At 38.9% G+C, this 27,330-nt stretch overlaps 1 protein-coding gene across 2 annotated transcripts in view; it reads right to left on the minus strand.

The window, feature by feature from the left end:
- The window catches only part of Usp14 (ubiquitin specific peptidase 14), a 35,049-nt gene extending 8,133 nt beyond the window's left edge, over positions 1 to 26,916 (minus strand). Inside the window, exons 1-10 of one of the 2 annotated variants that reach the window (XM_021150210.2) lie at positions 26,681 to 26,916; positions 21,028 to 21,173; positions 19,331 to 19,363; positions 14,944 to 15,048; positions 13,491 to 13,594; positions 7,826 to 7,884; positions 5,578 to 5,708; positions 3,393 to 3,473; positions 1,689 to 1,774; positions 955 to 1,069 (exon numbers count right to left, since the gene is read on the minus strand). In XM_021150210.2, the coding sequence (XP_021005869.1) occupies positions 955 to 1,069; positions 1,689 to 1,774; positions 3,393 to 3,473; positions 5,578 to 5,708; positions 7,826 to 7,884; positions 13,491 to 13,594; positions 14,944 to 15,048; positions 19,331 to 19,363; positions 21,028 to 21,173; positions 26,681 to 26,696 (876 nt within the window). In that variant the 5' untranslated portion in view covers positions 26,697 to 26,916. The remainder of the gene's footprint in view (positions 1 to 954; positions 1,070 to 1,688; positions 1,775 to 3,392; positions 3,474 to 5,577; positions 5,709 to 7,825; positions 7,885 to 13,490; positions 13,595 to 14,943; positions 15,049 to 19,330; positions 19,364 to 21,027; positions 21,174 to 26,680) is intronic. The other variant, XM_021150211.2, reaches the window with a different exon arrangement.
- Positions 26,917 to 27,330: the final 414 nt, after the last annotated feature.

Here is a 27,330-nt window from a genome sequence, read left to right on the forward strand (position 1 = left end):
GCTATGTAGTAACAGTAACGCCTTTATGCCCAGCACTGAGGAGGCAGAAGCAGGTGGAGACCAGCCTGACATACAGAGTAACTTCCAGGACAGCCAGGATAAAACAGAGAAACCCAAATAAGAAAAAAGAAAAGAAAAAGAAAATTCAAACAAATAATGAAATCTTTATAAAGAAAATAATTCAAAAATGTGTATTTCAATCAAGTATAAGCTAGAAGTAGGTGTGGTGTTACACAGCAATCCCAGCACTATGGAGGCTGATGCAAGAGGACTGTAAGGTCCTGGACTTATATACACACATGAATACATACTCTAGGTACTATCACGTTGTCATCGAGGACTCCCAAGTATCACTCGGCTATATTTTTACAAAATTAAGAAAACTGCCTACAGAATCCTTGCCACAGCATTCAATTCTAACTCAATAACATTAACATTATATTTTGCATGCCCTCTAAATTGAATTCAGTAATGTATAAAACTATGTTAATGTCTCATGAGATAAAAGCCCAAATGAAGTGTGAAGAATTACCCAGGTAATTCTTGGTATACAGAAAAGCTGTGCTTTATCGATGACGCCATGAGCAATGAATTGACTAAGCTATGCTCCTAGGAGAAACGCTGGGTAGATTCCTGGAAACTTCTGGCCACTTTCCCATCAACCCATCAACAGATAGCCTATGGGGTGTTTCCATTTAAAGATGTCGTACTTTACCTACAGTGTTGAACCTACATCATTGTACCCTAACTCATACTCAGACTGAATGCCGTCTTCGTAAGGCACATTACAGTGCCCGCATACTTAGGAATGCTGTATGCTTGGGGATAAATTCTAAACACCAAAATTAACAACCAAAATAAAAAACCACCTTTGACTTTACAAATAAATTTCAGCCAAGAGACATATCCACAAATATGGAACCCACAAATGAGGCCCAACCATGACCTCCTTACCAATTTCAGCCCTGTGAAAAGGTACTTCACTTCCTGGTTAATGAAACAACTAAGTTGAAGTTGATTCTCCTTTCCTTTGGTGACCTCTTCTTCTTCAGACTCTGTACATTTCATGCTTTGTAAATTAAGGAATGGCAACAGGTATTCAATTTGTCAATCTTGAAAAGAATAAATTATCACAGAGTTACTAATGGTCATTCATTGATTTATTCTAAATATTAGTCTCCCAATTAAGATTCACTGCAACATGCTTAAAAATGTTCATTTGCCTACCCACTTTATCAAAAATGAGTATGTGTGTAAGAGAAACAAGAACTCTTACAAAATATAAGTTGTCATTATGATTCGTATGTATCTTAATAATCCAAAGATGAACAGAGATATTCTCCAAATTTCTACCTTTAACACAAGAAAACAATTCCTTGAATTCATGTACATTATTAGTATACGAATTTCACATAACTGAAACTTCTCTATGAGACAAATTAATGAGACACAGAAAAAACATGTTCTTAAGAAAAAAATAATGAATATCCTTAAGATATATATACATTTATCTAAAGCTCAAAATCCCTGAAAGACTATTTTATTATTTTCTAATTCTCACAACTATAAGTTTTTAGGCATAGAAACCTGAAGCCTTCAGTGCCAATCAGCCAACTACGCTTTTAGTGACAATTACTTCTTAAAAATTATGAATACCATCTATACAAATCTTGGCTCAAAAAGGATACGTAGTTTCAAACTCAACACCAAAATATTGATCAATTAAGCTTTTCTTTTTAGAAGGTGTCACTGCTGATGCAGATGAAGAATCCGTCTGCAAAATTAAAAAGAAAATTCTAGTTTTACTTTTTGTAGATCTCAACACAATCCCGTTTTACTAATACATACTTAAGATTTTGTTTGGTTGGTTGGATGGTTTTTCGAGACAGGGTTTCTCTGTGTAGCCCTGGCTGCCCTGTAACTCACTCTGTAGACCAGGCTGGCCTCGAACTCAGAAATCCACCTGCCTCTGCCTCCCAAGTGCTGGGATTAAAGGCATGTGCCACCACTGCCCAGAATACTCAAGATTTTTAAATGATTTAAAAATGATTTAAGATATTGTAATTCATTCTGATTCAAAAACATTACCAAGAGATTAAACACATGTAGATAAACATTAATAGGTTACATTTAGAAATAGACTAAAAGGCAAGTTCTCAAAATCTAAGTACAGGCTGCACAGGCTGATGCAGAAGATCATCATACACACATACACGCACGCACACACACACACACATACATACATACACATACACACACACACTCTCTCTATATGCATGTATGCCTACATGACAGAAGAGGACATCAGATCTCATTACTGACAATTGTGAGCCACCATGTGATTTCTGGGAATTGAATTCATAACCTCTGACTAGTATTCAGTGCTCTTAACTGCAGAGCCATCTCCCCAGCCTGATATCTACCTATTAAGATGGATTGATCTAAAGCTTTTCAGAGGAAAAAAACAAAAAGAAAATTAAAATAAAACACAAAGTTATTGAGGTTTGGTCTGTCATTTCTATGATTTTTGGAAGCTGCGCTCTTGTGCTTCCTACATACTCAGGTAATATTTCCTTTTCAGACCTCTGATAGCCATAGTCTTACTATAAGCTTAAGCTGTTTAGGATTTAAGATATTCTAGGTCTAAGAAGTTATTTTTAGGATGGTAATACAAGTTTGGATAAAAACCGATTTAGATACAGAACCTTAAATTCACCATGATAGGTAAGTAATAGAATACTTTCTCGTGAGTTGCCAAATATGAACAGACTAGACTTTTTGAACATATCTCTTACATAATTTCTATAATTTCATAATTGTTCCTAGGCTATGTTTATTATTATTATTATTATTATTTTGAGAGAAAGAGCTTTTTTATTTAGGCAAAAAAAAAGTGAGGGGGGGATTGTTGATGTCTGGTCTGTTACTATGTATTTTAATGCTGAATTCTAGTCTAGGCCTACTAGTGAATTCTCATGTTTACCAGCTTTGGTTATGCAAACCTTGTTCCTTGATTTAATTAAATTGGCTACAGCCAATTACTGGAGGGATTAGTGGTAGGCGGATTTTGAGTTACCTGGTTAGGGGTAGAAAAGAGCAGGAAGTGAGGAGAGACCAGGTGGAGAAGGAGGAAGAAGAACAAGAGGAGAGGAGGAAGCCATGAGCAGATGGCCAGAAGAAACACCAAGATTATAGGGTGCACTGCTAGGGAGGCAGCAGGTCAGCAATTAGAAAAGTAGATTACGGGTGACCCCCAATAACTGTCAAAACCAATTAAAATAACCATAGTCTGAGTCTTGTTTATTTGTAAACTAGTCAGGGATAAGCTTAAATTGGTTGTACTACACAAAGTGGCATAATGAAAATCTCTAATCACAACACACTTCACTTACCTCTCTACCAGAATCATCCTCTATGGCTTCTAGTTTCTGTTGCAGGACTCTCATCATTTGTATCCAGCATTCGTTAGCATCCTGTGATATAAAATGAGACAGGGTTTAATCTATAAAACTCTTTTAAACTACTGTTTCCTTAGGGAAGGAAGATAATTTCTTCTTTAAAATTATTCAAGCAGATCTGGGTATGATGATGCATACCTACAATCCTACACTTGGGGAGCAGAGGTAGAAAGACTGCCACAAATTCAAGGCTGTCTGATATACATATAATCCCAGGCCAGTTGGGGTTATACAGAAAAACCCTGTCTCAAAACAAACACCATTCTTACCTGGACACAGCAGTGCACATCTTACTCTCAGCACTCAGAAGGCGTAAGGCAAGAAGATGGCCATCAGTTTGAGACCAAAGTAAGTTACATTCATCTAAGTTGGAGGCCAGCCTGGGTTACATAGCAAAACTCATTCTCAAGAAGTAAAGTAAAACACCTGCTGCCAAGCTTGGTAACATGAGTTTGATCCTTGAAATCCACATGATAGAAAGGGAAAACTGACCCCTGACCCCTAACCTCCATATATGCACAGTGCCACACATATCCCAAGCCCACACACATTTACACATTTCACACAAAATGAATAGAAATGTAATTCCAATTTTTCTAAACTTGTTAAACATTGATCTGTGTGCGTGTTCCTGGAACTGGAGGATTTGAGTACTGAGCACCAAACCTGAGTCCCCTGCAGAGCAGCAAGCACTCTCAACCACTGGGCCATGCCTTCAGTCCCTTGACTGTTATTTAGTCATGCGCAGTAATAACTACTTTAACCAAACTGGCATAAGAGTTTTCAAAAAGTAAAAAATTTCAGAAGATTCACCTACAGATTTTGTGTTCCTAAATTGCACTACACTATTGCAGATATTTCAAAATATTAGTGACTACAAAAGGTCCTGGTAGTGAATACACATATATAGGAATACAAATTTACATGCAGGGACTGGAGCCAGAGAAAAGGGTGAGAGCTGAAGATTTGGGGAAGGGAACCACAGAGTGGTGAGACCTAAGAGAGCCACAATCACATAAATGACAATTAAGGACAAGACCAAAACACCCCAGAGTGGGTTTTCATAATTTAAGCAAAAGGAAGGAGCCACAGGCTGAAGAAAGATGAGCAAGGCAGAAAATACGTGATTAAAATCAGAGGCATCAAACAGATTTAGACTGAGGCAGCAAATCACTCATAGTGACTACCTTATTGGTACCAAACAAGAATCAATTTCTAATATTCATTTTCTGCTTCATGTGTGTGTGCATGTGTAGGTGTATGACACATATGTGAGTGCCTGAGGGAAGCACAACAGCATGTTTTCTGGAGCTGCAGTTAAGAGTAGTTGTGAGCTGCCCAATACGAGTGCTAGGAACAGAACTTGGGTCTTATGGAAGAGCAACAAATGCTCACACATCAAAACAAAACAAAACAAAACGGAGGATTCGGGAAGAGAATCCTCTATCTCTCCAACCCCAAAATTCCACTTATTTTTAATTTATCTATCTTTTTTTTGCAGGGTGGGGTGGGGGTGGGGGTGGGGGTGTAGAAATCAAACCCAAAGCTTCATTTATGTTAAAGAAGTGCCTAATCATTTAGCTGTACCCCTCCTTTTATTTGAATGTTTAAAAATATACTTGGGCTTGTGTGACAAATATACCGGGATTAAAAACAACATCAAGATGACCAGCTAAGATTATACACAATGTAGACAAGATACTGATATGAACAAGAGCAGACTGATACTTGTGTCTCCAAATACACTCCAATTACTATACTAAGTGCAGAAAATCTTGGATTAGAGAGATGACTAAGTGGGAAAATCCTTGCTGTCCAAGCATAAGGACCTGAGCTTGAATGCCCAGAACCCATGTCAAAGTCAGACCTGCACCTTAAGCATTTGTAATCCCAGTGCTACCAGTAAAGAGAATCCTCAAAAACCTGTATGCCAGCTAGCCTGGAGTACACAGTGGAAAAACAAGAGTGGCTATATTAAGTTGGAAAGCAAGGACCAACACCAGAGGTTGTCCTCTGACCATCACATGCATACTGTGACATGTGTGTACCCACATTTACATATAAACACACAAAGATAATATAAACTTTTTACAAGATGGGAGACATCCATCCCTTTTACCTGCTGAAGATACTGCCCTTGTTCGCCCTTCTCTGCAAACTGTGGAAAGGCCATGTGCAGAAACTGCAGCAGAATAATAGGTGGGATACTAGAAGAAGTTTTATCCATGGAATCAAACAAATCTCTAAGAGCTTAAAAAGAAAACAAACATTGGTTAAGAAAAACAGTAATGCATTGAATACATGGTTGTTTTGTAGTAAAGAAGATGTTCGCCAGGCGGTGGTGGCGCATGCTTTTAATCCAAGCACTTCAGAGGCAGATTGCTGAGTTTGAGGCCAGCCTGGTCTACAAAGTGAGTTCCAGGACAGCCAGGGATATACAGAGAAACCCTGTTTCGAAAATCAAAAAAAAAAAAAAAAAGTTCTAAAATTATACAACACTATGACTACTGATGGACACACTTCAAATGAGTGACTTGTATGATATGTTACATTTCAATAAAACTTCTGAGGAAAAATAGTCCAGCTATGAAACCTTATCTAATCCAATTACTTATGAGATGACAGTCAGGCATGGTGGTATGCATCCATAATCCAATTTCTTAAGAGGCTGTGGCAATAAGATCTTGAGTTCAATACCAACTTGGACTACATGGTAACATCCTGTCTCAATAATTTAAAAAGTGGGGGCTATTAATTTATTATAATGTCAGTGGGCTGGAGAGATGGCTCAGTGGTTCCAGAAGACCCGAGTTCAATACTCAGCACCCACATGGCGGCTCACAACTGTACTGTAACTGTAGTTCCAGAGGATCTAAAACCCTCGCACCAATGCATTAAAATCAAATAAATTATTACAATGTCAGATTTTTCTCACATAGTAAAGAAGCACGGGATTGCTAACCTTTAAAGAATAGCAAATGCTAAATAGTAAGAAGGAAGCACTCTTAGCTTGCATGCACCCCTAGGTTCAATTCTTAGCACAACAAAAATAGTAATTTAGATTTATTTTCATACATATTACTTCCTTATTAACACCAACTAAGTTTTGTTTTATAACAATCACATCAATACTAAGTCTTATTTCTGTCACCCCCTAAATGTCATTCCTAGAGATTTATTAGAACCTGCAAACAAAATTACAACACAAAAAATCCAAAGGTCTGGGCTGGGGAAATGACCTAGTCAATAAAGTGGTTACCAGAAAGCACAGGAGCTTGAATTCAACTCCCAGAACCACACAAAATAGCTAGAGACAGTAGTAGGCACTTGTTACTCCAAAACTAGGTAGGTGGCAATAGGCGCATCCCTGGGTTCGATGACCACACATCTGCCTAAGTTCCAGGCTAATGAAAGGCCTTGTCTCAAACAAAAACAGAAATGGCTCCAGATGAGTTACACCTAAGGTTGAGTCCTGGCTCAACATACACAAATGCACAACACACAGCACACAAAAATATACCTGCAAGAACACACACATTAACAGACACTAAACAAAGAAGAAGAAGAAAAAAAAAAAAGAACCCAAAGGATTATTTTCCTTTTTCTTTTTTTTAAGACAGTCTCTCTTATAGCCCTGGCTGTCCTGGAACTCTGTGTAGACCAGGCTGGCCTCGAACTCAGAGAGATCCATCTGCCTGTTTCTTCCCAAGGCCTAGAACTAAACGTGTATACCACTACTACCTGGCTATTTTACGTCTTTTAAGGGCAGGATGTGCCTGTTGATATTCCAGGTCATCTTTGGCCTTGTAATCTCCTGCCTCTGTCTCCTAAGTGTTGGGATTATAGGCATGTACTACCATGCCTGGCCCACTTCATTAGTTTATTTTTCAAGAAAAAATATATCACTGGTTATTATAATCTGGATACTCCAATAGAAATAAAGTGACGTACAAAAAAGAAAAAGAAAAGAAATTTGTTGCTATTTGTTTGTCCATTTGTTTTGAGACAGGGTCTCTTTATGTAGCCCTGGCTATCCTTGAACTCAGAGATCTATCTGCCTCTGATTCCTAAACGCTGGTATTAAAGACTTGTACCACCATCGCCACGTTGTTGTTGTTCTTCTTCTTTTTTTTTTTTTTTTTTTTTTTAAGAAAAAAGGCACCATGGCTTTACCTGAAAAGTTGGTTTAAGAGGTAAAGGTGCCTGATGCCAAGCCGAAAAGCTGGGAGTTCAACTCCCCAAGGACACCCACACAATCCAAGGAGAGAAACAACCCAGTAAAGTTGTCCCTCTGGTCTCTATGCACACACACACACACATAAAATAACTTTCACTAACTATTACAGCCACTCAGTACACATACTGACCTGCAGTAATATACTGTGCTGAAGCCATTTCTCCTGAAGCTCTCAATGCACCTGCATACCTAAGAAAATTAAATATAACATGATTAAATTCATCCTGAAATTAAAATGAGAAGAAATTAGTTAAAAGAACTTATTAGGATACCCTTGAAATTTCTCAAAGTATTTTTTTCTCTTCTGTTCTTACAATGGACCTTAAATGGCTATTTAAATTTAAAAGCCAGGAGCTGGAGAGATAGCTTTAAGAGCACTGGCTGCTCTTCCAGAGTACCCAGGTTCAATTCCCAGCACCAACATAGCAGCTCACAACTGTCTGCAACTCCTGTTCCTGCGGGGAAAATGCCAATGTACATAAAAAATAAAAACAAATTATAAATTTAAAAGCCACACCCTTAGAAGCTATACTAACTTCCTATATAATACTGCTTAGAGCAAAAGCCATATACCTACTTCCAGCATTAACTTGTCTAAGATAAATTAAATAAGTCATTGTCAGCTTAAGGTCCTAGTATAGTTTCTACTTTCACTTCCAACTTTATGATGCTCAGTTAATTCACAACAGCACAGAACATGAAGCATCAAAAAAAAAAAAAAAAAAATCCAACCATGGTCATTTCTCACCCATGACCTCACAAAAAGAATCTCAATCTCCATGCATGACAAAGTCACTATGGTAAAATATGGCTTTCCTAGTGTATCCACTAAAGTAACCACTACAGGAGACCAGCCAGAGCTACAAGTAGGAACAACCTTCATGAAGCTCAACTTTAGGTTGAGTAAAAAGCTAAACCAAAAAGAAAAGCCTACATGGTCCATTTGCATCCAGAGCTGCAAAGTAACATGAACGCTTACGTCAGTGGAGGGATCTGAGGGAGTGAGGAATGAACTGTAGAGAAAGCCTGACTTTCTGAAGTATGAAATGCTGCAGTCTGACAGGAAAGCAGACTACAGAGCATTCACAGCTCTCAAGACTAATCAAATCTAACAAGGAAAAAAATAAACAATCAAATCAAACAGGATTGCCATGTATTCCTGTAGATATAAAGTATGTCTCAATTTAAAAACATAAAAGCAATTTGCTTATGTAAATAGGATGAAAACCGGCACAAAAAAAGATGTTAAACTGCCTCCAACTCAAGAGCTTTGCCTTCCTATCATCGTTTCTAACTTTCAAAACTATAGCAATGAAACCTTTTTTTTTTAAACTAAGAGAACCAAATGGTGGCAGGGGACAAAGAACATCTTTAAGAATATTGCAGCTTCTTAAAGAAATCAATGTAGGACCAATGTACAAAACAGAGCAGAGTACTATTTGGAGAGGTCATAATGAATAAGTACTGAACAAATCAGTGACAGACAGACTGTGGTACAATGAAGTCTGTTCCAAACCATAACACATATTTTTTATTAAGTAAAATGCAGATAAAAACATAGAAAGTTTGAAAAGTTGATCTAAACATTTTGGGCTGGAGAGCTGGCTTAGCAGTTTAGAGGTCCTCTTGCAAAGGGCCCAGGTTCAATTCCTAGCACCCACATGGCAGCTCTAAACCATCTCTAACTTCAGTTCCACCCCTGGAATCCCAGAGATATACTATGCTTTTTACTGGCCTCCTAAACAGGAATACCTATGGTACAGACATACAAAAACACTCAAGGCATATAAAACACTACTAAGTGATATCTGAAAAGTTCTAATTTAGTCAAACCAAGTGCCTAATTGATCACCACAGATTCAAAAAAAAATAAACTTGGATTCTAAGAAAAATTTTTTTAGAAAAATAAAGGAAAATCTAAAAACTACTAACAGAAAAGAATACCAACTACTCAGACCAGAAAATCTAAGAAACCTTAGAGAAATAACTATTAACCACTGAAGAAGCTTAATTTTGACCTAGAATATTTGCACCAAGAAAAATAGATAAAATAAACCCATGTTTTAAAGAATTGCAGAAGGCTTATGATTTGTATCAGGCCATGTTATTAAGCTAAAATAACAATAACAAAAGTACTAAGAGGGCTGGAGAGCTGGCTGAACAGTTAAGAGCATTGTCTACTCTTCCATAAAGGCCTAAGTCCCAGCAACCACATGATGGCTCACAACCATCTACAACAGGATCAGATGCCCTCTTCTGTTATGCAGGCGTACGTGCAGATAGAGCATTCATACATAAATAAATCTTTTTAAAGAAAAAAAAAGTACTAAAGAATAAAATAACTATAGGTATCAATAGCTAAGTAATCTGAATGGACATATTCTCCTTAGAATTTTTCAATAAAGGCTCCCAATTGCCATTATTATTATTTATTATTACTACTACTGCAGCGTGTGCAGCACACACATGTCACAACTGAGGACAACTATCAGGAGTCAGGTCTCTCCTGCGAATCCTATCCCACCATGGAAACCTGGTACTGAACTTAGGGCATGCAGCAAGCAACTTTACCAACTGGGACATATCACTGGTCCCATATGGCATTTTTTAAGGATTCATTAATTTTATTTGATTTGCATTAAGTATTTTGTCTCCATATATGCATGTACAGCACATGCATGTGTGTCTGGTGCCTACAGAAAGCAGAAGAGGGTGTCAGATCCTCGGGAACTGGTTACAGAGAGACAGCTTGAGTTGCCTTGTGGATGCTTGGAAATACAGATCTTCCATGAGAGCAGTTATGTGCTCTTAATTATTGACCCATCTACCTAAGCCCTGTCTTTTAACTTACAGTCATTGAGAAGAGATTTATAGACTAATTCATAGGTTCGCAAAGCATATGACTTTTATTTACTTGTATGATGGTATCTAAAAACAAAGTTTCCATTCTTAAAAAATACCATTCAACTAGCATAGTTAAATGTACAGGTTAAGAGAACAAAATTAAAAGTCCTGATATAAATTATTGTTAACAAAGCTCCTAAGACAATTGAATGAAGAGCTACAACTAACTGCAAACACTGTTAAACACTGCTGGAAGAACTACATTATCTACATACAAAAAAAGATGGAGTAAGACAGAGACTTCCTACTATACATAAAAATTAACTAATGGGTCACATGCCTCAAGAAAAATTCCTCTTCCCTAAAAAAGGAAATGTGGCCAAGTATGGTAGATCACATCTTTAATCCCAGTAGAGGTAGAGACAGATACTAGCCAAGTCTATATAGTGAGTTCCAGGAAAGCCAGAGACCCTGGCTCAAACAAAAAGTCTGTGATGTTATATTACAGAGTTAATTTCTAACAGGACACCAAAAGTATGAGATAAAATAAGAAATTAAAATTTAACTACATTAAAATGTTCTTTAAATTTACTCCATGTACCCTCGTGTCATGGAGTGCACACACGAGGATTAAAGGACTTTCAGGCATTCACTCTCTCCTTCTACTTTGTTGAGGAACGTCTTACAGCATCACCAGCTAGCTAGCTTATAAGCTTCCACGTTAGTGATCTGCCTGTCTTTGTGCTTCCTCCCATTTAGCCACAGAAAGTGCTGGATTACAGATGCATGCCATTCTATCTTGCAATTTACATAGGTTCCAGGGACCATACTCAGGTCAACCATATTCACTCACTGGGCCATCTTCCCAGCTCCTACATTAAAATAATTTTTAATGTGCTGTAGACATACTATTCACAAAATTAAACAACTCGGAATACAGAAGAAAGTACTTGTAAATTAGCCAATAAGTCAATTTAGAATATATTTTAAAAACAGTAACTAATTTTTTTCTAAAAGGGCAAATAATTAAAAAGGATTTAAGAAGACATTTTCTAAGCATATACAAATGTCCAGTAGGCAAGTGAAAAGATGCTCATCATCATTAGACATTAGAAACATAAAGGAGATTATCAGTCACCATTTCACACCTTCAGGATGGCTGCAAAGTCAGACTGTAACAAGTACTGAACAAAGATGGAGAAATTAGAACCCTCTTCCACTACCGGTAAAATGTAAAACACTGCAGTCTCTTTGGAGTTTCTCAAAATCTTAAACAGTTATCCAATGACTAAGCAACCCACCCCTATGTACATACACAGGAGACAGGAAAGCACCGGCTAAACTCTTGTACATGAATGCTTGTGGTACTTTGACTGAGAAATGCCCCCACAGGTTCCTGTGTCTGGATACAGTCCCCAGTTCACGGTGCTGTCTGGGGGACGTTATGGAACTTGCTGGAGTAAGCACTTCATTTGGAGTGACTTGAAGAGTTGCACCACCTCTTGTCTCCCATCTCTGATTCCTGTTCCTGTAACCATGCCTCTTTGCTGTCAAACCTTTCCCATAATTAAAGACACTATGAGTCTGGACCTGTAAGCCAGAATAAAGCTGTCGGTACCCAGCATGCCTCATAGCCAGCAAGGAAGCAAGGTGAAGAAGGAACTCAGGGTCAGCACCACTTTAGCAAGTGCTAGGTCAAAACTTCTAGAGTGTGGCCTTAGGGTTTATTTTTCTTATATATTTAATAACAGTAAAACTTTGGGAAAAGGTTTCCATGTACAATTATCACAACAAAGCTTTAGGCATAGCTTTATGAAAACTCCCTAGCAAAGTAGCAAAACACCTGTGACCTTTACAATGAGTTGTACTGACTATAATAAATAATACTCGGAAAAAGGACATAAGAAGGATTTGTAATAAACATAAGGATAGAGTCTATTGATGGAGGATACAAAGTACACGGGGCGGGCCTCTATCATAAGGATGAATTCTAGTCACTGAGAAACGACGCTGAGGATAAGGGCTAAACAATGCTCAGGATATGGAGGGGATTCAGGAAGGCTGGCTCCACAGAACAGCGAAAAGATCACAAGGTCCAGCCTTCCCAGCAACCAGGCATCAGTGATTTTCTTCCTTTGAAGACAATAGGCCCTAGCGTTCAACAAATCTGGTTCCTCCAATGCTTTCTTTAGGTGTATCTCCTACATAAACCCTTTCTTCTTTAAGCTGCTAACTTAGTTATGGAATTTTATCACAGCATTAGGAAATTAACACAATGTCCATGCCAGCATTTTTCATGATAAAGAGTGGACACAATCCAAATGTCAACAGAATAAGTAAAACTTCATATATGTGTCTACCTAGAAATAGTAACAGTAATACATGTTCTTCATGAATAAACCTTTGAAACTATTATGAAAGAATAAATCCAATTGGAAGACCACATGTTATATGGTGTATATATATAGATGAAATGTCTGCAAATGGGCAAACTTTTTACAACAGAAAGTAAATGAATTGCTAAAGGTGGGTAGAGAAAATAAAAGTGACTGCAGTGAGCACATGCCCTTCCTTTCTTTCTTTTGACCTCACATGTAGACCAGAGACACTAAAGTATGCACTATCATGCCTGGCCACATTTCCTTTCTTAGAAGAGAGGAGGGTTTCAAAACTTAGTGTGCTAAAAGTTGTACAATTCTGTGAATAAAAACTTTGAGTGCATTAAGAGTGGACTGGTATTAGTAAATGAGCCCCTCAAAGAAGTCTCCAGGAAAGACAGCCATGCCACTCATCCAAAAGTCAACCACCTTTACCCAGAGACTTCTTTGGGGGACTTGGGGAGCTTGCTTGATTGCTGGCCTCCAACTCACAGAGATTCAGCTTCCTCAGCCTGGGATTAAAGGTGTGCAGCCACTACTGCCTGGCTTTAAACAAATTCTTTTCAGCCTTACCTTTTAAGGGCATCTTTGAGTTCAGGCACAGAACGAATACACTGAACTGTAGCATTCATGTAACAAGTGTTACCAAGGTTTGTCAATCCACACGGCAATTCCATCTGATAAAGGGGATGGAGTAAGATAAACACATTTATAAAACGACATGACATACTTTAATCTCTAAAGTTCACACTCTGAGTCAGGAAATCATTTAGCCCTATTAACTAATATTCTAACTTCATACAAAAACAGTGTCTCACTTCCCCCAACAGAAAAATTTTACTTGCATCATGCTGGCAAGAATTCTGTAGTAATTACTGTCTAGAAAATAAGAGGATAAGCCTATCAATTCACCTGGCCAAAAAAAAAAAAAAAAAAAAAAAAAAAAAAAACAAAAACAAAAACAGGTAGCAAAAGAAACAGGTAGAAAGACTTAAAACAAGTACACAAAAACAAATATACAAATGAGCTGGGCTTGATAGTGCATGCCTGCAATCTCAATAGTCAGAACAAAGGAGTATCATGAATTCAAGATTGTCTGGGTAACACAGTGAGTCTCAGTCTCAAACGATCTTCCCTCACTTCCAAAAAAAATGTATATAATAGTAAGTATTTGTTCGCTTTAATTTGACATGTCTTGGCCATTTTATATATTGATTTTACATTTATTTTGGGATAAATGCCAGGCTGACCTTGGTGGGAAAAACACTTGCTTTAGCATCCCCTTATTCTGACCCTCAGTACCATTAAAAAAAAATATGAAGATAAACTGTATTTAACACGGAAGGTTTTAAGAATTTAAATATCCTAGCATTTAAGCTTCTCTTTGATCCTGCTTTCTTATAAGTAGTAAATATTTCAATTGAGTATTCCCAATATATACTTACTGTATATCAATTTATATCTGTATATTTATGTGTGCATTTTATAACACCATCTGTAAAATAATTTGGTTTTAGGGGGCCTGTTTAAGGTTTATTTATTTAATGTATATGAGTACACTGTTGCTGACTTCAGACACACCAGAAGAGGTCATCGGATCTCATTACAGATGGCTGTGAGCCACCATGTGGTTGCTGGGAATTAAACTCAGGGCCTCTGGTAGAGCAGTCAATGCTCTTAACCACTGAGCCCAAATAATTTTTTTTAATATCTCATAGCTTTGAAGTATAAAAGCATAAGCCCTGAATTAGAAATTCCATATGTAATGCTAAATGTAAATTAAGGCTAAGTCAAAATCACTTCTAAATTAAGAAAAGCAACAACAATCAAAGTATACAATATCCTTCTTAGTTTTATGATGACCTGACGATAGGACAAACTTAAGCTAGTTTCAAAAATATTAAAATTCTACTTATTGCTACATCAATGTTAATAATTAGAACCTTTAGATACTACTTTCTGGAAGGCATCTTAATAACTGCCCTTCAAAAAGTAGTGACCCAACATAAAATCTGGTACATCTTACAGCAGTTGCTAACTGTTCTTCTGTCATGTCTTCTACGAAGACAGTTTTAGCAGAGGGTTCTTCTGGAAGAGCATCTGCTGACCCCATCATTAGTACAGTCATTCCCTGTACAAAAGAAATACATTCATGAAAATACTTAAAAGCTGACAATGTTATGCTCAATAAAGGAAATCTCAAAAGCACTCACACTACAGCATGACGACTAGCTGAAAAAAGGAAAAGCTACACAAAACAGATGCCTGGCAACCTAGCCCTGGAGTAGTGGGAGGGAGTGACTGTGTTTCTTTAGAAAGGTGAGCAGTATCTCTGAGCTGGGCACCTCGGCACATACCTTAATCCCAGCTCCAGAGAAGTCACAACATGGAATACTCTGAGTTCTAGTCCAGTCTGGACTCCATAGCAAGTTCCAGGACAGCTATGATAATGTAGTGAGAGCCTGCCTCAAAACAACAACAAACCAACGACTGGCCAACTTGAGGCCACCACACCAAAAGACATGCTTGGATGGCCAGGAACCAGAGGCTGGATAACCCAGAAACTTAAGATAGAACCAAACTCAACTGGCCAAAAGAAAGAAGAAAAAAAAAAGGTTAGTGAAATGATTACTAATGATATTCTGCTATGCTCATACCTAGACCAGCTGTCATCAGAGAGGCTTCCTCCAGCAACTGATGCAGAGTTGAGCAGATACAGAGACCCACAGTCAAACATTAGGCAGAACTCAGAGAACACCGCAAAAGAGGTAGAGGAAGGATTATGGGAGCAGGAGAAGTCAAGGACACCACATGAATATAGTCCACAGAGTCAAGTAAGCAGGGCTCATTTGGCTTACAGGGGCTACAGAGCCTGAGGCAACGATCAGGAAGTTTGAATGGGTCTGAACTAAGTCCTTTGCACATACTATGGTTGTGTAGCTTGGTGTTCTTGTGGGACTCCTAATATTGGGGATGAGGGTTCTCTGACTCTGTTGGCTGCTCTTGGGACCCTTTTCCTTCTACTGGGTTACCTCAACTAGCCTTAATATAAGGGTATGTGGTTAGCCTTAATATAAGGGTACGTGGTTAGCCTTAATATAAGGGTACGTGGTTAGCCTTAATATAAGGGTATGTGGTTAGCCTTAATATAAGGGTATGTGGTTAGTCTATTGTAACTTGTTACGCTACATTTGGTTGATTTCTTTTCTGAAGAGAAACAGAGGAGTGGATCTGCAGAAGAAGGGAGGTAGGGGAGAGAGCTGAAAGGAGTAGAAGGGAAACTGTGATCAGGATTAAAACAACAACAACCACACACACACACACACACAGAGAGAATATCTATGTTGAATTCAATAACTTTCAAACCTTCATTTTATTTCTCCATGGACTTTTTGTAATTACCAAAATATGACTAAGGAAACTTCTTCGAAAACTAAGGATGCAAATATTTAAATATACCACTAATACTCAGTATGAAAACAGGAGACAGTATTAAGTTAGGCATGATAGCACAGACCTATATGTTCTAATCCTAGAACTTGGGAGATAGAAGTAGGAGGATCTGCAAATCCATGGGCATAGGACGTCTTTAAAAGTCATCCTACAGGATTGGGAAAATATTAACTCAATAGAGAAAGTACTTGCCATGCAAGCAAGGATATGAGTTTGAAGAAACACAACTCATAAAACAAGACATGCTAGCATACATCTCTAATCCCTGTGCTCCTAGACAAGAAAACCACATACAGGAACATCTCCACAAGAGCAGGGGCCAACTCTCCTGCTTACACAGCAGCAAAGAGACCCTATCTCAAACACAGTGGGAGACAAGGACTGATGTTCAGAGTTCTCTCTCCTTCTATCCCTTTCTTTAAAGTACCCTCACTGAAAACTAATGTAAGAAAAAAGCAAAAGTTATAAATCTCTTAAGGAAGTTAAAATAATCATACACAAGGAAAATCCTGGTAAATTACTTCACATATGTAAAGGAAACCTACTCTTTAACTCATCAGGAAAGAAGAAATACTTCTCCAACTCTCTTAATGAGCTCAGCATAATTCTGACATTAAAATTAAGTAAGTCATAAAAATACAGACTAGCCAGGTATGGTGGCACAGGCCTCTAGTCCTAGCACCAGGAGGCAAAGGCAAGATCAGTTCAAGGCCATCCATCCTCCACTACATACAAAGTTCAAGGCCAACCAGAGTCACAAAGTAAGTACATAAATCAATATAGAAATGAAGGCTAACAAATCTCATGATCATACATGCAAACATCCTAATTAAGAATTGGAACCCAGGCTGGAGAGATGGCTCAAAGGTTAAAGAGCACTGACTGATCTTCCAGAGGTCCTGAGTTCAATTCCCAGCAACCACATGGTGGCTAACATCCATCTGTAATGAGATCCGATGCCCTCTTCTGGTATGTCTGAGTCAGCAACATTGTACTCATATACATTAAATAAATCTTTTAAAAATATATTTAAAATTTTTTTAAAAAATTGGAACCCAGCAATATACTGAGATAAATGTTTCTTCCTCTTAAACATTCACAGTACTCTAGATACTGTCTGTTAACCTCCACTGGATCCTGAGATTCTTTCAGAATCATAAACTCGCAAATATTATTATAAATAAATCTTATCTCTGAATACAGCTGATCCTCTGCAGTATACGAAGAAGCCATAAACAGCTACATCCCACTGAGTGATGCTAGCTCTCAAGGTAGTCACTCCTGAAAATGTCAACTCACAAACTGGGCTAGGCACTTTCCTCAGCTTTTTATTTATTTATGATTTGTAAGTGTGTGTATGTGTGAGTGTGTGTGTACGTACAACACATAATGGCCAGAGGACAATTCGCAGAGGTCAGGTCTCTCCTTCTACCCTATGGGTTTCAGGGACTGAACTCAGGTCCCCAGGCTTAGCTGCAAGCACTCTTACCCACAAAGTCAATTGCCAACTTTCTTTGTAATTATTTTAAATGAATGAATAATATTTTTAAATATCTCAGGTTTTTTTTAAAGATTTATTTATTTATTATATATAAGTTACACTGTAGCTATCTTCAAACACTCCAGGAGATGGCGTCAGATCTTGTTATGGATGGTTGTGAGCCACCATGTGGTTGCTGGGATTTGAACTCAGGACCTTTGGAAGAGTAGTTGGTGCTCTTAACCGCTGAGCCATCTCTCCAGCTCCCTAAATATCTCAGTTTTAATATCTCAATATGATAAATATCAATGGGTAAAGTCCACATACAAGATCCCCTTTGGGGTTAATTGCATTTTTTTCCTTTGACATGGAGTCTTATTATGTATCCCTGGCTGACCAGGACCTCCCAGAGATCTACTTATCTCTGCCTCCAGAGTGCTGGGATTCAAGGCAAGTATAGCAACCATACCCACCAGATACACATTTTTCACTTTTTGAGGCTGAAGCAAGACTACCTGAGCCCAGGAGTTCAGAACCAGCCTAAACAACATACGAAAGTATCAGGTGTTAGGGATGGGTTGAGAATCAGTGAGAGCACACTTGGTGTGCACCTTCTCAGTGTTAAAGAGCTTGCCTAGCATGCACTAGACCCAAAGTTCCATCCCCAGTACCGAGGACAGAGGATGGTGACAGGTAACAATGACACTGAACAAAGTATAAAAGTAAAATAAAATTAAAAAAATCAGATGATCATTTTAACAAGTAACAGAAAAAGGACTTAACGACATATAACAGTTGTTCATAATTTTAAATGTTAGTGATTCAAGAGAAAATCTCCACTCTATTTTCTATTCAGTAGTATACTAGAAATTCTACCAAGAATTCAAGGAAAAAAATAAAACAGAAGTTATGTGGTTTAGCAATTATATCTCAATAAAAGTCACAGAAACTAAAGGGAAGAGCAAATTCATTATTTGAAGATGCTATTCCTGTGAATGCAAAGATAATGCAATCTTCAAAAACATTACTGGAATATCACATGAATTAAGATCACAGAATAAGAATAAAATTGAAAAATCAATTATATTTTTATACACTAGCCATAAACATTGAGAAACAATTTTTTAAAACATTGCTCCTACTGCAACAGAACACTAAATTCTGAAAATCTAACAAAAGCCAGGCAAGGTCTCTATACTGAAACACAACTCTGTTGTGCCAAATTAAAGACCTAAACAACATAGGAAGCATGCCATGCTCTAAGGTTTAGGAGATACAGTTCTCAAAGTGGGTTCATCCTCTCCAAATTGGTCTAAACACTAACTTGTGGAAACTGACTTCTTCTAAAATTATAATTGAATAAGAATTATAAATAAATGGTGCTGAACAACTGGAAATACACATTTAAAAAGGGACCTTGAGATTTATTTTGGTGAGATAACTGGCTCACTTCATTGTAATGAGTGTTCTTAATACTTACATTTTTCATTTTGATGTTTCCCCAGTCATCATCCTATTTCAAAGACAAACAAACATGTTTAACCACATCTGCACAATTTTAAATTTGAAGCTACCTCAAAACAAAATTTACATGCCTGCCCCAAAACTAAAGCTTCAATTCAGACCTGCTTGCCTTGTACATCTCACATTTTATGCTCCCTTTGCTTTAAAATATAAGTAATATATAATTCAAAAGTAATGAAAAATCATAAAAGTCTGGTATAGAAGATATATACAGTAATATTATTTATTTTTAATCAATTTTGTTTGGTTAGTATTTTCTGTTATATTCTAAAGTATCCCATTAGGACACAGCCCAGCACCAACTAGCTATCCAAGTCCCTGAAAGCCAAAGGTTCATAGAATTTGGGAAGTAAACAAGTTTTCATCAACATCTATATCTATACCCAACCAATAGGGCAGGCAGTCTTCATCCTTAAAGTTAACTACTGCTCTTCAGAATGTCACATCAAGCCCTACAAAAATATTTTTCAGCGATCCTTATGTGGTATTAAGAACAATAAGAGGAAACAAAAACAAAAGCAAAAAGCCCTCATTATTTTTATGGTCCTCCATGAAAGGCTACTAAGCTTGAATTCTTACTATAGAGTTTGTATGGTCATTCCAAAGGAGAAAATGGGTTTTTTCTCCTTTTAAATAGACATTTTTCCTTCCAGATCTAGATAGGAATTAGATAATTACTCTCTTTTTCTTTTTTCTTTTTTAAAATTTTATGTGCAGTAGTGATTTTGCCTGCATATATATATGCCTATGTGAGGGTATCAGATCCCCTGGGGTTACAGATAGTAATAAGCTGCGCTGTGGGTGCTGGAAATTGAACCCAGGTCATCTGGAAAAACAGTCAGTGCTCTTAACCACTGAGCATCTCTCCAGGCCCTGACAGCAATTACTCTTAAGAGAAAAAGCCTCTTCTTTAAAATGCAGACTATGAGAAAAGGTAAGAATAAAGTATAAAAATGTGTCCCATTACTTGAGAACCAGGGCTTTGATGAAGATGTGAAACTAAATTTCAACATTCAAATACATATTACAAAAGTACATTCTGTGGTGTTTAAAAAAATTATTCCTACTGTTGCATTTTTATTATTCTATAGTTCATGTATGCAGGTATTTTGCATACCCTGGGAAACCAGAAGGGACTTAAATTATAGACAGTCATGGGTCCCCAGACGGATGTTGGGACTCCAACCTGAGTCCTCTGTAAGTGAAACAAGCGCTTCTAACTACTGAGCCATCTTTCCAACCCCTGGTTGTATACTTGTAACAAATAAAATTTTCTATCCCTGTATATAAAATTACTAAAGATATACCAATCCATTTTTTACTAGCCCAAACAAAAATAAAATTAACGTCTTCATACCAAAAATTTCAAACACTACAGATAATTATAGCATGCTATAGTCCTGACCACTGGAGGTACCTACTAAATAAATGCTATATTTTGAAACAGACATGATGCTCCTCACATACACAACATCACTAGAACAGTTTAAATGGGAGGCAGAAGCAGACAGATTTGAGAGTTTAAGGCCAGCCTGATCTACCAGGAAGATTCAGACCAGTCAGGGTTACATCATGAGACCATGTCTCCAATAACCACAGTCTCTAGCATTCGTTCTGTTAAGCAGCATTTATGACATTTTATATCAGTTTTACCTTCAGGGTTCCTCCTTTCACCATAACTTTTTGTCTGGCTGGCTGGACTCCAGTCAATGCAAAAAGCTGGGCTTTGAACACCATTGGAGGTTCATCAGTATTCAATTCTACACCTTCAAATTTCTCCTTTCCCCATTTTACTGTAACTGTAAACAAAAACAAATATTTTCACTTACATAATTTTCAAATTTATAGACCTCAAATTTAGAAAATCATTAGGGCATAACCTTTTAAAGATGAAAATATACCAGGTCCTACCACCTGGGAGGCAGAGGAAAGCTACTTTTGTGAGTTCAAAGCCAGCCAAGACTGGAAGACAGAGACAGACTGTGTCTCAATTCCGCCCCTACCCACCAAAGTCGAAGTATGTCCTCTGTTGTTTCAGTGCCAGTATAAATGCAATGGATCCAAAACAAAACTTCACTGGATCTGACTCAGTTCCCACTATCTAAATACAAATGTGCTCAAAGTACAGCTTTCCCAGTGCTGCAGGATAAAGGAGAGGGAAGGCAAGAGGACCAAAGGAAAAGGAAGGGAAGAGGAAGGAAGAGGACAGGAGACTGACTTGAGAAGTGACTGATCCACTAATGTCACAAACTCAAGAATTCTACATCACCCTCCAACAAGATCTGTAAACTAAGGTGAACCTCTAAACACACTGAATTATTTCCCAGGATAAAGTTCCTGGCCTTCATGATGTGGTTAGCCTCAAAGCAGTGACTCTCACCCTTCCTTTTTTTTTTTTTTTTTATGTCTTTTTTTTTTAAGATTTATTTCTTTATTATATGTAAGTACACTGTAGCTGTCTCAGACACTCCAGAAGAGGGAGTCAGATCTCGTTACGGATGGTTGTGAGCCACCATGTGGTTGCTGGGATTTGAACTCTGGACCTTCGGAAGAGCAGTCAGGTGCTCTTACCCACTGAGCCATCTCACCAGCCCAGACTCTCACCCTTCCTAATGCTTCCTAATTCCAGCATTCGGAACTTTAACTTTGTTCCTCATGTTGTGGTGACCCCAATCATTAAATTATTTCCATTGCTACTTCAAAACTGTAATTTTGCTACTGTGTTTTTTGAAGGTCTTAGGCAGCCCCTATTAAAGGGTCAAGACCCACAGGTTAAAAATCACTGGTTTAAAGCAATACATACTGTTGGTACAAAAGAGAGTTTATGAGAAAATAAATCTTGAGAGAATAAAAGAGCACTGAGAACGGGGTAAGGAATTACATAATTCATGTTGGATATGTGGATATACACCTTTAATGCTACCACTCAGGAAGCAGAAGGAGGTGAACCCCTGTGAGTTCACTGTCAGCCTTTCCAGAGTTCCAGGCCAACAAGATATACATGAGACATTGCCTCAATTTGTGAGAGAGAGAGAGGGAGGGAGGAGCGAGAGCGAGGTTGTAACAATCCTTGGGCCTATGAGATGGTTCAGAGGATAGAGTTTGGCCCTTGGCTCACAAGCCTGATGACCAGAATTCCATCCGAAGCTCTCAGAGTTTCAGAAAGACAGAACCAACCCCGAGAGTTGTCTTGTACCTGCAAATGCGCACATACGTGCACCACCCCAGTTTTTGAAAAAATCTTACAGTTCTAAACTATAAGAGAGGCATGAGAGAAATGAAAGGCTGCTTCCCAAGCAACAGGTACTCAAGTATACAAAACTCCAAATATGCATTAACTACATAAAATAGCTGCCCCCCCCCCCCATGGGGGCTTCTTGAGGTTGAAAATCAGCATTGCTGAGACTGAGCTCAATTTTGTTTTCCTTTGCCTCAGCCTTAGAAGTGGATAAGCATGCAAGCATAGTCTTTTTTTAAAAAGTGTCTTTTAATTTTGTATTGCCTTTTCCTTATTACTGAGTGTCCATGCATGTGTATGGGAGGTACACATGCCACTGCAATCGTTGCGGTCAGAGGAGAATTGCTATGAGTTGGTGCTCTCCTTCCACCATGTGGGTAGGTGCTACAGATGAACTCAGGTGGCACAACAAGCACGCTCACTTTGCTGGCCCGCCCAAAATGTTGCTTGCAACAGGAAAACACAAGGATTGGTAAGGAAGTAGAGAAAGTAGAATCCTGTGCAACAGTGGTTGCTACGGGACACTGGCTCAAAAAAATTTAAGCAGAGAATTACCATATTTTTTAAAGATTTATTTATTATTATATGTAAGTACACTGAGGCTGACTTCAAACACACCAGAAGAGGGCATCAAATCTCATTATGGGTGATTGTGAGCCACCATGTGGTTGCTGGGATTTGAACTTAGGGCCTTCAGAAGAACAGTCAGTGCTCTTACCTGCTGAGCCATCTCACCAGCCCGAGTATAACCATATTAAATTTCTCGCCCAGAAGTACAGAAGCAAGGACTCAAAGTAGCTAACTGTGTACTCCTTCAGAGCAGCATCATTCAGACAAAAGTTGAGAAAGGACTAGGATGAGGCCAGTGGAAAAGCTGCTGCCTAGCAAGTGTGAGGCTCTGGGTCTGATCCCTGTGGCAAGAGGGTAAGGGAATATAAATGAAAATGGGAGGGAAAAAGAGAGGGCAGGGAAGGGGCATGCTGGGAAAAGCTCACCCACATCAATTTTAAGTAGAAAAATTCTTACACACACCACAAGACAGCTGAAGTGTGGTGATATGGCATAAAGTAAGACAAATCGATCATAAAAGGGTAAATGTGTGTCTAATTTATTGATGCATTCAAAGTCAAGATCTTTAAACACTAAAAGAATGGTGGCTGTCAGCTAATAAGTAACAGAAATGTTTTTAATAGCAAGAGTGCCAGCTTGAGAATGAACAGACTCTGGAAATAATGATGGTTGCACAAAAATGTGAATGAAGTTAGGTGACAAAGAACTTAAACACTTAAAAATATCTGAGATGTGACATGTGCCTGTAATTTCAGCTACTCAAGAAACTGAGGCAGAATACTACCTCGTTCTGAGGATTTAGAGTGAAGCCACCCCAGAAGGAAAAGGAGGAAAATGGTCACAAAGATAAAATGCACTGCAATTAAAAAGCTTTGCTCAAGTTCACCAAATAGCTATTTATATATTTTGAAATATATAAATAATAAAACAAGCACATACATTGAAAATTGTATTTTCTTAAAAAAAAATGGGAATTTCAAAACAAAGTTCTAACTTCTAGAATCAAAATTTTAATTCTTAACCCGGACTCTACATCTCAATGCTATCAACAGCTCACTAAGTGTGTTAAAGCCTGATTTAGTGAGTCCACATAACCCACATGGTTAAAAAAAAAAAAGGGAACAATTCCTCTGACCATCACATTCTTCATGTAAATACCCACTCATATACAATAAACAAACATTGACTCCATAGCAACCAAGCTAATACAGCCTAATAAAGACGAGAGGACATGGTAGTGACAATGCTTGCCATAAATACTAAAGGCTTAAAGAGCTACAGTTTTTTATTTTTCTAAGACACGTCTCAATATGTAGCCTACATAGTGGCCTTGAACTCACAGGAGGACTCTGCCTCTCGAGTGCTGGGATTAAGGGCATGCACCACCACAGACAGCCAAGCAAAGATCTTGAGTAAGGCGGATTCCTATTTGTTGTTCTGTCTGGTCTTGCTCTTTGGAACGGGGTCTCCCTCTGTAGACTACACCGTACCAAAATTTATGATCCTTCTGTCTCAGTGTTTCAAATGTTAGATAAGAGATATGAGCCACCATAACACAACTAGGAAAGATTTCTTAGAGGAAATATTAGAGGAAGATTTTGAATTATCATTGCCAACTTTGAGTTGAATCTCCAAAGGTATCAGTAAATAGAAGTATTCCTAAAACAGACAAGAAAAACACTTAGCATGAGTTCTGAGATAGCAGTAATTCCCAGAGTGAATTAAGGCAGTAGAAAAGTAAACTGAAAGCTAGATAATACGGGCCAAGTCAGAAAGGTTGCATGTGGCCAGGCAGTGGTGCACACCTTAGTCCCAGCACTGGGAAGGCAGAGGCAGATGGATCTCTGAGTCTGAGGCCAGTCTTGCCTACAAAACGAGTTCCAGGACAGCCAAGGCTACAACAGAGAAACCCAATTTCAAAAACCAAACAAACAAAAAAGGTAGCATGTGGCATGCTAAAACATACATATGGCCTGTTATGGTATACGCAATGTGTAATTGCTTGTAAATTTAAATAAAGGCTGGTTGGTCTGTTAGATTATTAGATATCTCTAGCAGTAGCAAGAAAAAATAGATTCAAATTGGTACAAACTGCAATCATAAAGAAACAAAGGAAAAGGCACTGGGAACATAGTTTAGAGACAGTTTTTACTTAGCATGCACAAGGTCCTGGGTAGGTTTGATCCTCCTCAACATTATAAAAGTAGCATGATGGGTTTTTTGGTTGTTTGGTTGGGTTTTTGTTGTAATTTGTTGTTGTTGTTGGGTTGGGTTTTTTTTTTTTTGGGGGGGGGGGGGGGTGAGACCAGGCTGGCCTCAAAATCAGAGATCCACCCCACTCTGCCTCCCAAGTACTGGGATCAAATATGTGGGCCACTACATGTAATGTATAATAGTACAAGCTAGAGATAACACAGGCCTAAATGAAAAAGTAATGTATAATAGTACAAGCTAGAGATAACATAAGACTAAATGAAAACAGTATTAGAAATAAGGAGAGGAGGCCAGGCACGGTAGTGCACATCTTTGATGCCAGCAATTGGTAGGCAAAGATAGGCAATTTCTTAAATTCCAGGCCAGTTAAGCCCACACAGCAGACCGTCTCCAAATAAATGAATAAAAGAATCCACCCTAAGACCAACGATTTTTTTTTCTTGGTTCATATCATTCTTTAAACGCAGTATCTTATAAAGGAATAACAGAGAGAACCAAGAAATCACATATTCATAGCCAACCAGAGTCGCCACACACATTTCGGAGGCCATTTTGACTAAGAGGAAGCACAGGGAAGTCCATTAAGTAAGGACAACGTGATCCTCGGTCAATACCTTGGAAAGACATCAAGAAAAGACTCCTGCCAAATGCCACAGTGAAAGAAATAGCATTTGCCAGTATTTGTATTCATCTGCCTTTCGAAACTAACACTGTTTTATCTTCGAAGTCCAAAACGATGTATGCTGAAATTAAAACTAAGCACTAAAGACTGATGTGCAGGGGCTTGGAGATAGAACTGAAATTGGTACAAAGGGGGCAGTAGAACCAAACGTGTGAGCGAAGGGAGCTACTGAGAGCAATATCAAGCAGAAAGTAAGCAAACCTAATTCCTGAGACCTTCTATCTCCAACTTCCCCTCCATGCTCATTCCACCCACTGCTAACATCTAGGAACTCAAAGCAATCACACTCCAGCAGCCTGGTCTCCCGAGCCCCAAGACACACCCTCACCTTTCCCAGCACACTCTAGGGCAGCGACAGAAACTATTCTGCAGAGTCACGACTCTTGAGATTTTCCCTGTCTCTACCCCTGCTCCCACCCAACCCACTCGGAGACACAGCAGACAAGCTCCTACGCGTAGCTGGGCTCCAACTCGCGCGGCCGCCACTCCGCACTTCCCACCGTGTCCCACGGCTGTGCCCTGCGCGCGCCTCTGCAGGCTGGGCCTACGCGGAGGCCTAGCGTCCGCTGCGAGGGCGCGGCGCGGGGGAGGACGGAGCTCACCAGAGTAGAGTGGCATGGCGAGGCAGGAAGGAAGAAAAGGCGCGGGAGGCTGGGTCTGACAAGGGCAGCCGAGGAATACGAAGCAACTCGTGGAGGCGGCCGGGGAGGAAGCGAGATGGAGGCGGCAGCTCCGGTGCGACAAGCCTCATTCAAACCGGCCACTGGCGATGACGCAGCCGCACGCTGTCCGCCCAAGAAGCCACCGCGGGGAGGTGCGGGGGAGAGCAGCACGGGGCAGAGTCGGAGGACTGACGTTGTGGGGGCGGGGCTTGGGGGGGGGGACGATCGCGGGGCGGGGCGGGGCGGGGCGGGGCGGGGCGGGGTGGGGGAAAGCAGGAGAGGCTGAGAGAGAGGGAGAGGGAGAGAGGGAGGGAGAGAGCAGAGAGAGAACAGGAGAACACTCAGCCACAGGTAGAAACCTGGAATTAACACTTATGGCTAGATCATCCTCTCTACTGTGCTTTCATTAACCCATTGTTGTCTTTGTCGCATTGCCTTGAAAGATTTTCAGAAAATATTTCCTAAGTGGATGCAAAACATAGTTGGAAATCAATAAAGATTCAGACTATACCAAGTAAATGCATGATTCTGTAACAAAAAAAAAAAAAAACAAAAAAAAAAAGGCCTCAAAGTCCAGCTGTTTGAAGAAG

The sequence above is a fragment of the Mus caroli genome, unplaced genomic scaffold (genome assembly GCF_978045245.1).
Source record: "Mus caroli unplaced genomic scaffold, Mus_caroli_1 scaffold_19, whole genome shotgun sequence".
NCBI classification, from domain to species: domain Eukaryota; kingdom Metazoa; phylum Chordata; class Mammalia; order Rodentia; family Muridae; genus Mus; species Mus caroli.